The sequence below is a fragment of the Setaria italica genome, chromosome VII (genome assembly GCF_000263155.2).
Source record: "Setaria italica strain Yugu1 chromosome VII, Setaria_italica_v2.0, whole genome shotgun sequence".
NCBI classification, from domain to species: domain Eukaryota; kingdom Viridiplantae; phylum Streptophyta; class Magnoliopsida; order Poales; family Poaceae; genus Setaria; species Setaria italica.
Genome location: NC_028456.1, coordinates 5,854,984 through 5,867,668, shown reverse-complemented (window position 1 = coordinate 5,867,668; position 12,685 = coordinate 5,854,984). Strand labels below are relative to the sequence as shown.

The 12,685-nt window shown below is 45.8% G+C and overlaps 3 protein-coding genes across 3 annotated transcripts; 2 read left to right on the top strand and 1 right to left on the bottom strand.

Moving 5' to 3' along the window:
- Positions 1-4,353: 4,353 nt before the first annotated feature.
- Positions 4,354-5,013, bottom strand: LOC101757623 (E3 ubiquitin-protein ligase RHA2A). The gene has a single exon (XM_004975038.4). The coding sequence runs from the start codon at positions 4,913-4,915 to the stop codon at positions 4,568-4,570; it is 348 nt and encodes a 115-aa protein (XP_004975095.1). The 5' UTR covers positions 4,916-5,013; the 3' UTR covers positions 4,354-4,567.
- A 2,442-nt stretch (positions 5,014-7,455) lies between these two features.
- Positions 7,456-10,636, top strand: LOC101757233. The gene is made up of 6 exons (XM_004975037.3): positions 7,456-7,698; positions 8,372-8,437; positions 9,232-9,342; positions 9,510-9,617; positions 9,723-9,818; positions 9,922-10,636. The coding sequence occupies exons 2-6, from the start codon at positions 8,387-8,389 to the stop codon at positions 10,471-10,473; spliced, it is 918 nt and encodes a 305-aa protein (XP_004975094.2). The 5' UTR covers positions 7,456-7,698; positions 8,372-8,386; the 3' UTR covers positions 10,474-10,636.
- Positions 10,637-11,491: 855 nt separating this feature from the next.
- LOC111257934 (putative nuclease HARBI1) lies at positions 11,492-12,319 on the top strand. Its single transcript, XM_022828473.1, has 2 exons — positions 11,492-11,780; positions 11,871-12,319. Exons 1-2 carry the CDS (start codon positions 11,492-11,494, stop codon positions 12,317-12,319), a joined length of 738 nt encoding a protein of 245 aa, XP_022684208.1.
- Positions 12,320-12,685: the final 366 nt, after the last annotated feature.

Below are 12,685 nucleotides of genomic sequence, written 5' to 3'. Positions count from 1 at the left end.
CATCCTTAGGTTTATTTGTGCCGCCTAAAACGGTAGTACTAAGTGGACGTGAAACACCCAGGACTGAAGGTGGAGCATAACGACCACCAAAAGGAGGTTCCTGACCCGCGGCAACCGCTTCTTCATGACGTTGCTGCAAATAACGAAGCATTGCTTTTTCCAACACGCTCATTTTCTTCGGCTTATGCTGAGGGACAACTATAATTTTTCCCTTGCCGAAAGAGGAACCACGATCGCCCCCACCATCGCCACTTCCTCCAGTAGCAGAAGCCATCTATGTATAAAAATTATTACCTTAACACTGCATAAGTTGTTGAACTTGAAGACCGTGATCATCTCGCGAGCATGTTCTCAACTGGGCGGCACCACACTTCATCATGAAAGAGGTTCGATTCTACGGAAAAGGGGACACGGTCATGATGTCCGTATCCACTCTTTCTCGTAGAATTGAACCTCGTTCTTGACATACGTTGCTGCTCGGCGGAGAACATCCTCGCAGAGATGACCATGGTATGCAAGTTAAACAAGTATGGATTTGAAAAACCATATTGAATTTGATAAGTTCAACAAGTAGTAGAAGCCATCTATATACAAAAATTCTTTTCTTAGCACTGCAGAAGTTGTTGAACTTGAAGACCGTGATCATCTCGCGAGCATGTTCTCAACTGGACGGCACCGCACTTCGTGATGAAAGAGGTTAGATGCTACGGAAAAGGGGACACGGTCACGATGTCCGTATCCACTCTTTCTCGTAGAATCGAACCTCCTTCTTGACATACGTTGCTGCTCGGCAGAGAACATCCTCGCAGAGATGAATACGGTATGCAAGTTCAACAAGTATGGATTTGAAAAACCTTATTGAATTTGATAAGATAAACCGTCTAGACAAGGTAGCATCATTTTTAAACCACTGCAAGAATACATACTATATATGACATATCAATCTCCCTCATATTCTAGCTCAAAATACCTCTCCATTTTCTACTTCATCACATTCTAGCAATTAATCTTTCCATCTCCAAAGCATAAATCAAAGCATAACACGAGGATGAAGTAGCAAACCTTCACAACCGGAGAGTAGGTTAGTGAAATTCCCACGAAAATGAGGGAAAAAACTTCGAGCAGAACCTCCCTTGCTTCGGCACCACCGGAGAGTAGGTGAAGCTCAGCCCTCTGTCTATTTGCTGGACTGGCTCGGGCTGGAGGAGGAAGAAAGGCCTCTGTCTTGGTATGTAATGGGGATAAGTTTTTATCCTAGTTAAAAACTCCAACCGAGACAAAAAGGAACACCTTTTGTCCCGGTTGAAAGTTTGGTCCCGGTTAGAGGCTCCAACCGGGATAAAAGGGTGCCGCCACCAACGCTCCGGAACTAGCCCCTTTAGTCCCGGTTGCAATTACCAAACGGGACTAACCCTCCCCTCCATTTTTGCCTACCGTGGCGCACCCGCTTTTGTCCCGGGCCAACTTTAAACCGGGACAAAAGGGGGCGCATCGAAAGTCAATTCTCTACTAGTGCATGGTGACCTATTTTGTCCCGGTTGGTTTATCCCGGATAGATTTTTAGGAGATTTGCATCCTACCAACCGGGACTAATACCGAGTTGTCTACCAGTGTACATACGATCATATATGGTCCAAGTATGCTAGGTGTAGTGATTTATGGAGATAAAATTGCACCCACCATAAAACATACAAACTATTGGACAAGTTGTTGTAAGGTGGGTGTAATTTACCGTGTATCAGTTTAGTTCAAAAAGTTGCAAAACATGCAAACATATGCATAAAGTTAGTACGTAGGATCATATATGGTCCAAGTATGCTAGGTGCAGTGATTTATGGAGATAAATTGAATTGCACCTATCGTATATACAACATACAAACGGTTGGACAATTGTTGTTCGGTGGGTGTAACTCTTGTTCTGATGAGATCTCGTTAGGTAGGGGTTCATTGGAAAGCGAGCCTGTGGAACATTTCCATCAGAAAGAAGAAACAAAAATCATGTGAAAAAACAGGTACAGGAGGCATAATAATGCACGTGCATAGAACTGAACGATTGAGTAGCAGAAATTTGGACGCCATTTAATTTACTCTTATTTTTATTGAAGGGGCTACGGCAGGCTTCTAGCCGGTCTGAACAAATATATCGATATACTAAGTTGGTGCATACATGAGTTTGGGAGTGGAGGGTACTAGAGGTGACAGTTTACGTTGGTATAAAAATATCCGCCCCACAGCAGGATAGAATTGGCAGCTTCAGCATTGCGCAGCCGATGCTTCCACAGTCCTAAAGTCGGCGGCCACAGCATATAAGGTGGTTGTCGCACTCTGCACAGTTTGGTTGAACACCAGGACATTTCTAGCCTTCCAGATGTTCCAGAGCAGTGCAGTGATAATCGCCGAGCGAACTCGGGTGTCACACAACGACATGAGTTCAGGCAAGTCCCAAAGGTCCCTGAAAAGAGTCAAGGTATGGGACAGAAGGCCAGCCGACGAGCTTCCAAAAACGTCGTGTGCGTGAGCATCGGAGGACAAGGTGGTCTTGGTTCTCATATTCACCGCAGTAGGCTAGACCGAGGATTCAATGATGTTTCCATGATGTACCAAGGCGGCAGACGGTGGCGGTGAAGAAGCCACAGGAAATGCTTGCACCTTGGGAGAGCTGCTAGAGAAATGACTTTCGATCCCCCTCTTTAGTCCCGGTTTAATTTAGGTCCAGGAGAAAAGAGGGTACGTCACGGTAGGCTAGAATTTACTCCCAGTTTGTATTTGCAATCAGGACTAAATGGGACCTTTTAGTCCCGGTTCAAAAATCAGCCACCCATGAGGATCCTTTAGTCCCGGTTGAAAAATTTAGGCACACATGGGGGACCTTTTAATCCCAGTTGGTAAGATCAACCGGGACTAAAAGGTCACCCTTTAGTTCTGGTTGGTATTACCACCCGGGACTAAAGCAACCGGGATAAAAGGGGGTCCTTTAGTCCCGGTTGGAAACTCCAACCGGGATAAAAGGTCGCCCACGGGTGGCTGAAAAAAGAATAAAGCCCTTGGACCCTTTTTATCCTGGTTGGTGTTTTTAACCGGGATAAAAAGGGTCCCCATGTGTGGCTGGGAAAGGACTAAATCCCTGGAACCTTTTTTATCCCGGTTGGTATACCAACTGGGATTAAATGAGGTCTTTAATCCCGGTTGGTGTTACCAACCCGGATTAAAGGGTCCTCCATGAGTTAATACAAAAGGATAGCATCCCCTATATAGATAGATGTGGTGTGTAGGTGGGATGGTAAGGAAGCTACGCGCGAGGCTTGAGATCATGGGTTCGAATCCCATGTGGGTTTGAATCCCACGGACCACACATGCGCGTGAAAAATCAAGTGACTTGTGCCTTGCGACGTGCGCGTGTGGGGAGCCTCCCGGGACCCCCAGGGATTTTTTATTTTTGCAATTTTTTTTGCAAAACCATTTAGTCCAATACCAACTAGGATAAAGGCGGGAGGTAGCCCCTGACGTGGCGACCGTTTTATCCCGGTTGGTATTATCAACCGGGATTAAAAGGGGTCTTATATCCTGGTTGAGGGACCCGTGACAAAAGACCCCCTTTTATCTCGACAGATTAATTCTGGATGCATTTTCGGAAGATATGCACCCTACAAACTGGAACTAGTACCGAATTCTCTAGTAGTGCGCATCGTACCCGATGTTGGCGGCAAAGGGGTCAATTGGTGCAGAGGCCATGTGCTAATGGTAGAAGGCCGAGCCAAGAGCAAGGTGCCAAGCTCTCGATCGACGTAGAGGAGCTGAGCTGAGGAAGAAGCTGCAAATTCCACTGTCCGTTGGCCCAAGCATTGTGGACAGTGATGTTGGCGCGCTTGCAGAACCAGAACAACGCCGGGAAGGTGAATGCAAGTGGCTGAGACCCAATCCAGTGGTCATGTCAGTGTACCATCGGCGAGGAGCACCTTGGTGCACGGGCGGAACTCTGGAAGTAACTGCAAAGAGCATGGACCATACTCATATGGTTACGCCTCCATCTGATTCTGATTCTATATGAAAAGCTGATTATAGAAGTGATTCTGTAGCTGAAAGTGATTCTTTATAATTCTCTACCATAAACTCTTAAAATCAGAATAGAGAATCACTTCAATGAATCAGGAGAAGCTACTTCTTGCAGCTCCCAACCTCTTAGTTCATTTCAGAAAATCACTTCACTTAATCAACAAAGAATCAATTCTTTTTCAAAAACTATTTGGCAGAGCTCCTACTGGATTCAGCAGAAAATCAGTACTGGAAGCTGCCAAACGCACCCTAAGGCGGCTGATGATGCGTAAGCAGAAATTTGGATAGGAGAGGCCACGATTCTGAATGCTCTTATTTTTCAGTCACTCTCGTTTAGTAAGCAGCATCGAATAGAAAAAATTCCACCAATAAATGAAACCAGAATCTATCCGGGCATGCATACACAAATTTGTTGATAACTGTTCTATAGACTAACATAAGTACATACACGTAAGCTGTAGTATATGCCAAAAACAAAAAACAGCTTCAAGCGAAAATGAAGAAGATTTTGTCATCAGAAACCGGGGACGAGCACGGTGGAGAACCAGATCACCAGGTCGTCGGCGAGTGCTTCACGGCCAGTGTGCTTCACCGCCACCGGATGCCTGTTCTCGTCGGCCACGTAAACCCGGCAGAGCGGGCAGGTTCGCTTGCAGGACAGCAGCCAGCGGTCGACGCAGTCCCGGTGGAAAACATGCCGGCACGGCAGCCGGCGGGTGGCCTCGCCGACGCGGATCCTCGACAGGCAGACGCGGCACTCTTCCGCCGCGCAACCGCCGCCGTCCTCGCCGCCGGCCGGTGTTGCCTCGGACCTTGCCTTGATACACAACATCTTGGAGATGTAGGAAATGAGGTCGCTCATGGTTGGTATAGTGCGGGTGCAGGCGCTGAGTATATGAGAATATGTAATGGGGTGCAGGGCTGTGGTTCCGTGGTCAGGGGTCTGGTGGTACAATTGCTTTGTCGGTAAGAGGAGTGGTTGCTAATTTTGGAGTGCGTTGAGAGATCCACATTGGAAGCTGGTGCACCTACACTGCAAACGTTTCTTTTCCACAAAGCAAGGATAAAGCAGGTGATGTACACAAAGAGAGACGTTACCTGCAAAAAGTAGATGGAAGACCGTTACCTAATATATATATGTTGATGATACTCATTAGTCATTAATATACTCCATCTGGCATTAAAATAATTATCATTTTAAGATGCGTGTAGTCAATATAATACATTTCAGATTGGACCTTCTCTTTGAATATTTCAAATTAACTTTTGAAAATGGTATTGATAGATTGTCCTTCAATAGTAGTTTTGAAATATTACATATTTTCTTTAATTTGAATAGGTTTAGTATCATTAATTCATGGTCAAAATAGTGATTTGGATCTGAAATGACAACTATTCGAAGACGGGAGTTAGCATTTTCTAACGTCCTATGAAAACAATTTCCGATCGGATGCTCCGTCGTAACAACAAAATAAAATGTCTGTAATATTGAAAACTGTGAGGAGCGTGCAGGAGTACAGATTGGGGTTTAAGAATTTGGAAAATTGGATCCATACCATTGAAAGAACCCATCTTTAGATATATACCGCTAAAAGATTCAATTATAGATATATACCATGGAAAGATGGTAAAGTACAGATATGTACCATTCCGTTTTACTTCCGATCAGTATGACCGGCCGCTAGTTTCTTGTTTTTTTCCTTTTTTACCGATCAAGTATTTACCGTTCCAATTTTATCCATCTGCAAAAAAAACTCAACCTCGTCGCCTGATTGGAACGAGGGGCGCAAATTTCTTCCTCGCGCATCTGCTCGGTGGCGTCCCTATCAGCGCTACCAGGAGGCCTCATCAGCTGCGTGCTCCCGGGAGGCTGGGAGGTCTCGTCGGCGGGGCGGTTTCCAGCAGCTGTGGCTTCCTCCTCCCTCCCTTCCTGATAGCGTGGCACCTCTGGTGTGCCTTGGTCTCCACCGCGTGATGGCTCGCCTGGTTCGCTGTTCCCGGCGCCGACTTGCTCGTCCACTGGCGAGTTCCGGCCAGCGCGATGTGGGCCTAGAGCACTATGCAGAGCCTGTGAGTGATGAGAAGAGGTCGCACGGGCATGCGGCTGTGAATGTTGTCGCCTCCGTCATTGAAGCCGCAGCCATGGCCTAGGGTGGTGGTGAGCGCAGCCCCCGCGACAAACGGGCGCCGGTAGCACATAGGCGATTGCGGGAGGCGACGAGGTCCGGGCTGCTCTTCTCCTCCTTGCACGGTGAGTTAACATGGAGTTCCCCGAAGTGCTAAGTTGCTAAGAAGTCCAATCTTTTAATGGTATATATCTATAGCTGAATCTTTTGATGATATATATCCAAAGATGAGTTCTTACCATTGATGGTAAGGATCCAATTTTCCCTTAAGAATTCCCGTTTTCTACAAGATGTGGTTCTTCCTTTTTAAGCTGTGACACAGGTGTGGTTGTCCTCTCAGCTCCCTTTTTAGGTCTGATCATGGCTTGGTTTAATATTTTTCTTGTATGTCATTTTAAGAATTTGTAACCATCCGGTGTTATGTCACTAGTAGAGAATTGGACTTTAGTCCCGGTTGGTAGGGTGCAAAGATCCCGAAAATCCATCCGGGATAAACCAACCGGGACAAAAGGGGGAGTCTTTTATCCCGGGTCACTCAACCCACAACCTCCAGCCTCGCGCGTAGCTTCCTTGCCATCCCACCTACACACCACATCTGAGTATTTAGGGGATGCTATCCTTTTGTATTAACTCGTGGGCGACCCTTTTATCCCGGTTGGAAACACCAACCGGGATAAAAGACCCCCTTTTATCCCGGTTGGTATTACAAACCGGGATAAAAGGGTTCGAGGATTTAATCCCCTTCCAGTCACCTCGTTGGGGACCCTTTTATCCCGGTTTGAAACACCAACCGGGATAAATGACCCCCTTTTATCCCGGTTGGTAATACCAACCGGGATAAAAAGCTCTTGACCCTTTTATCTCAGTTGATGTTACCAACCGGGATAAAAGGGGGGGTCTTTTATCCCGGTTGGTGTTTCAAACCGGAACAAAAGGCCTCTCAGAGTCTTTTTTTCCCACTAGCCTTTGCAACCGGGATAAAAGGTCCCGGTTGGTGAGCCCCCCACCAGTGACCGAGTTTTAGTCCCGGTTAGTGAACCTTTTGTCCCGGGCCAACTTTAAACCGGGATAAAAGGGGGCGCATGGAAAGCCAATTCTCTACTAATGTGTTATGTGTACATATTTAGGGCCTGTTCGCTTAAGCTATTTGGGCGGCTGCAGCTGTTGCTGTTCAGCCCAGCCGTTCGGCTGCGGCCCAACAGCAACAGCCCACCACGGCAGCCGAACAGCTGCACTTATTCCCGTCTCCCGAACTGCGCCCCGCCGCCCCGCACTCCTCTCGACCTCGCCGCCCAGTCCGCCTCTGGCCGGCCCCGCCCCCGCCGTCGCCGCCCCACCGTCGAAGGCCCACCCAGCTCCGCCCCTCCCCCGCCGCCGGCTAGATTCGCCCCGCCGCTCCCTCTCGCGTCATCCACTCCGCTGCTCCTCTTCGTCGTCGTTCGCCTGTTCTCTCTCTCGCCGCCCGGGGAGGAAGGCGTCTCCGGCTCCGGGGAAGAGGCCGCCATTGCTGCCACTGCTGGTGAGGTCCCCCTGAACCCATATCTCGATCCCATCGTGCTGTTCCGGGTTCTGTGTCGTAGACCTCGCGGCCGCATTGGTTGTATTCGCGCGCATGGCGCTTGGTGTATAGTTTCCTAGATGTAGGACATTGCGTCGATTTTTCGGGATCTTCGTGGTTCAGCAATGGTGACTCGAGGGCAGCGCGCTTTTTGACCCGAAGTTTTGGATCTAGGCCGAGATTTCTGTGGCCGCATTTTGCTGCGACGGTGTTGTCATTCTGTTCAGATTCGCGTAAACATTTGCCTGAGAAAAAAAATCGTGTAGCACACTCTTATAGCACTGAAGTATTGGTTGCCAAATTCGTGTGAACATCCAGTGTGGGTGAGAAGGAGATAAAGATTGCCTGTTTTGTGCCTGGAGCCACATGCTGAGGATTGCTCGGTAAGAGGAACCTTGTCAAGGGCTGGGGGAAAAGGTGGCAATCATGGCATCCGCATTTGCGTTTAGGCCTGATACTCACTAGTAGTTTGGTATGGCACTGGCTCTCTCCGTTGTCATTCATAATTGGTTTCAGTCGTCACCTGTCTTGCGCGTAGGAGTGCCTCTGTGCTGTATGTGCTGTATTTTTCCGAAGCTGTTTATTTTTTCTTGACTGTTCTGTTTGGCATGTAATGTGGAATTCTGTGGTGCAGCTCTGGTTGGGGAAGATGGTTGTCCAGGAGTTCACTGTTGATCTGAACAAGCCTCTTGTTTTCCAGGTACGATTTCGCTCGTAAGTGCTGAGGTTTGCAAAGTAACTCATGAAATTGGCAAGCACATAAATTTTTCATTGTTTTTGAGCTTGTTTAGTACTACTTTGGATTTTTGACAACCATCTCTAACGTGGGATTGTGGTTTTTTTGTTTCTTGGCAATAGTTGTGGTAGACATGGTTCTGCTGTAAATTATGAAAGAATCTCCTGCAGTTATTAAATTATGAGTTTCTGACTAGAGGTTTAGTCGCTTTAGCTAAAGTAACCTTATTTTGGTGTGCTTTTGTCAGCTGCACTGCCCAGTACCTCTAATTGAAAGGGCTGCATTGTTGGCTACCTCTGCCTGCTTGTTGCATTGCCTACTTGCTCTGCCTTGCCCTCGGAAATCAACTGATGCTCATCTATCTGACTGAACTGGACGGTGCACGTGCACTGCTGCTACTCTAGAATGCCACAAATGCGGCCATCACCACCACGGGCTTCCTATTTTGCATCTGCACTGCTGCTACTTTCATCTTGTTAGTGGCTAGTTTTAGTTATATAAACCACTGAATCCACTCAGCAACATTCAGTGGGTGGGAATTGTGAAGTGCCTGCAAAAATTAGGTGACTGTAAATTTCCTCCTCCATTTTGACAGGAAATATTCTTCTTCTTTTTTTTTTCTCATTACTATTTACTGCCTGCATTAAAATATGACAATGTTTAGGCTGGCTTTTAAATTTCTCTCACTTTATATAGTCTTTTTACAGTAGTAAATACGACTCTAGCTAAGGAGAGCATTCCTTGTGTGCCAAAAAAAGAAACTTCCACAGGCGGCAGCACTGGCAAACTCCTCTACATCGTCATGGTCTCCACATGAAGCCCCTCGGTACCTGCTTCGTACAACTCCTGCAAGACGTAAGCACAACGAGGCAAGCATCAATTCCATCTTATTTGTTCCCTTTGTGATACATGTTGAATCGTATCTTGCAGTCATTGCTACTGCGTGTGTGGCATACAAACCTTGTACTTAGAAAGGCATATAATTCAAAGTAGCACCTTGTACTTAGGAAGGCATATAATTCAAAGTAGCACACAGATGGATGCAGGTCGTGCCAACTGGGATGATAACACTACAAAAATATTCCTAGACCTCTGCATTGATGAGAAGAACAAGCTCAACTACAATAAAAGGGGCCTAACCAAGGTAGGTTGGCACAACCTGTATACAAATTTCAAACAACAGACGGGCAGGAAATATTCCTGCAAACAGCTTCAGAACAAATTTAATGCCTTTAAGAGGTAATACAAGGATTGGAGGAAACTGAAGGACAAGAGTGGTACCGGGTGGAACAACAATACCCACACCATTGATTGTGATGATGAATGGTGGGCAGCCCGAATTGAGGTACCTACTTTTCGTCCTAATAATTACGGCTTTCTATCATTTACCTTCGGCTTTGTCCTCGGATTTTCCTCATGCTTACATATTTCCTATTTATGACTTCTAGGAGAACGAGGCAAACAAACATTTCCGTGGCAAGGCGTTTCCATTCTATGATGAGTTAACCACTCTTTTCGGGACAACGGACACTGAAGGCGGTCCAATGTTGTGTGTTGGTGGAATTGGAGATAGAACACCAAGCTGTGGAAGTGAAGACACCCCTGACCCAATGGCGGATGAAAATGTTGACTGGTTGGAGGACACTGTTGGACGGTCTAGTGTGGGTCGTGTGTCGCAAAGGTCAGGAAAGGAGCATGTTGTTAATAGCCCACCACCCAAGAGAACTAAGAGCATGGAGTACTATGGCGAGCGTATATCTGAGAGCATGATTCAAAGGACTATGAATGAAAGAAATCTAATCAGCCGTGAGGAAGAGGAGGTTACGGAAATGCTGCACCTTGTAGAACAAGATGGTGTACCGAATGGGTCTGAGTTGTACTTCATAGCTACTGAGCTGTTTAGATCGCCAGCTCGACGTGCATCTTATAGGAGCATTACCGCTTCAGAGAACCGGATTGCATGGCTCCGATGGACTTGGGATAATGTCAAAAGGAAGTAATACCGGTCCATGATTACAGTGTATTTGCATCTACCTAGGAATGTGTGTATTTGTAATGTGACTATGGCATGGTGTGGCAGCATGTTTGTAATGTGAATTATGTTGTGTTAGACCTTGATTATTCATGCTACTAATCCATATAAATTTGTGTCGTTCCACTTGAGTATGCTGCTGCTACTGTTGTTTTTAACATTTTGGAAATTATTGTTTATAACCTTACAGCCTGAAGGTCTTCATGATGAATGAGGTGGCTATCAACAAGTGAAGGTCAAATGGATCGTAAAGGTATGCAATGAAATCATATTTCCATATTTAAGTACTTAGGATTTTTGAAAGAAAAGAAAAGGGGCACAACATGTTAAAAGATGGGTACTGAATATGCTATTCTTTTGTTATAGAGATTCTTAGACAAGAAAAGATGGCATGCTTTTTATATGTCGTCTTGAAACTAGCATATCTAGGCTTAACAAAGAATCAGATTTTTTCCAGATCGCTGATTAAAGAAGCTGGGACCATTGATCACTGTTATGGTCCGAAAATGAAAGGAAAGTCAAGCTCCGAAAATTCGAGCAACACCAGTACCTCACCAGCAAGGTTGAACGATGAGTGGTCTACATGGTGGGACATGGGTGCAACCATTGGTGTGTTAGCTGCGTATGCATCGTCTACCTCAAGTGCATGTGGCGTGCAAGATGGTCCATTGCACTTGCAGGAGTTGACTGGGCGTCAATGGGTTGCTATTAACCTTGCTGACAGTAAGAAGTGCTACAAAAATTTCCGTCTCCATCCATCTGCATTCCAGTTGTTGCATTCAATCTTAGTGTCCAACCATGGGCTAAAATCCACACGACAATGTGATTCAGTTGAGGCATTAGGGATGTTCCTATGGGCATGTGGCACAAGACAATGCCAGAGACAAATGTCGGATAGATTCCATAGGTCACTGGACACCGTGAGTCGGAAGTTCGGTGAAGTGTTAGATGCCGTGGTCTCTTTTGCACGTACTATTATTAGGCCAATGGATCCACTGTTCAGGTATGTGCATCCTAAGCTGCATCAATTCTCACCATATTTTGATGGGTGCATAGGAGCTATAGATGGAACCCACATTCCGGTGTCAGTCCCTGAGCACGCACATGATGATTTTATCAATAGAAAGGGGTTCACCAGCCAGAATGTCTTAGCTGTTTGTGACATGGGCATGAGGTTCACATTTGTCGCTACGGGGAAGAAGGGTGTTGTGCATGACACTGCTGTTTTGAGGGAGGCTTTAAACAAAGCTGAGCATTTCCCTCACCCACCCCAAGGTGATCTTATGTTGTTTGTAAGTTTTATAGTATGCAACATATGGGAGTGCCAATCTAAATTGCTATGTGTATAACAATGTTGATATGTAGGAAAGTACTATTTGGTGGATTCTGGTTACCCACTGCGTGAGGGTTATATGGCGCCATATCGCAAGGGCAGGTACCATTTATCGGAGTTTAATGCCAAAGGTCCTGAGAATTTGAATGAAATTTTTAACTACCATCATTCGTGCCTTCGGAATGTTGTGGAACGATCTTTTGGAGTGCTAAAGAATAAGTGGCAGATTCTAAGAGGTATACCGTTATATAATATGGAGAAGCAATCAAAGATTATTGTTGCGTGCTTTGCGCTACACAATTTTGCATTGGACAACAACGAACCGGGAATGGTTGGTGCTGACATGTTTGCTCATGGGACCTACCTGAGTAGGACAAGTGATGAAAATGATCCTGCATCAGATTGGTTTGCCGCTACTGCCAACGATGATATTAGTAAAGTTCGTGATTGGATTGCAGCAGGACTTTATGGGTTGACATGACGGAGATATTTTCTCAATTTGCTAATTAGTTGTTATGAATATAACCCATCAATTTCTTTCTAATTTGTTGTTGTTGTGACTTGAGAAAGCACTGATCAACTATTGTAGGGCTGAAATGTTCTAATTGTATGCCCTGTGTACTCTTGAGTTCAATATGCATGTCATTTATTTTGTGCTAGACTAGACTGTTATCAGGGTGCCCAGGTCCTGGAAACTAAAATGAGGTGTTTGAGAGTTATGGATAGCACTTCTGGTGATTTCGTTCATATCACTGTCTGCAGATGTTTGGTTATGCTTGTATCATATATTTAGTCAATATCTTGGGCCTATTTCTCTGTTTGTCTGCTTGCCTACGTTACTTTTAAA

Coding starts and splice junctions, on each gene's coding strand:
- LOC101757623 (XM_004975038.4), bottom strand. CDS start 4,915: ATGAGCGACCTCATTTCCTACATCTCCAAGATGTTGTGTATCAAGGCA.
- LOC101757233 (XM_004975037.3), top strand. CDS start 8,387: ATGGTTGTCCAGGAGTTCACTGTTGATCTGAACAAGCCTCTTGTTTTC. Junction 9,343..9,509: donor CAAGACGTAAGCACAACGAG/GCAAGCATCAAT, acceptor AGTAGCACACAG/ATGGATGCAGGTCGTGCCAA. Junction 9,819..9,921: donor GGTGGGCAGCCCGAATTGAG/GTACCTACTTTT, acceptor TATGACTTCTAG/GAGAACGAGGCAAACAAACA.
- LOC111257934 (XM_022828473.1), top strand. CDS start 11,492: ATGGATCCACTGTTCAGGTATGTGCATCCTAAGCTGCATCAATTCTCA. Junction 11,781..11,870: donor TTTCCCTCACCCACCCCAAG/GTGATCTTATGT, acceptor GTTGATATGTAG/GAAAGTACTATTTGGTGGAT.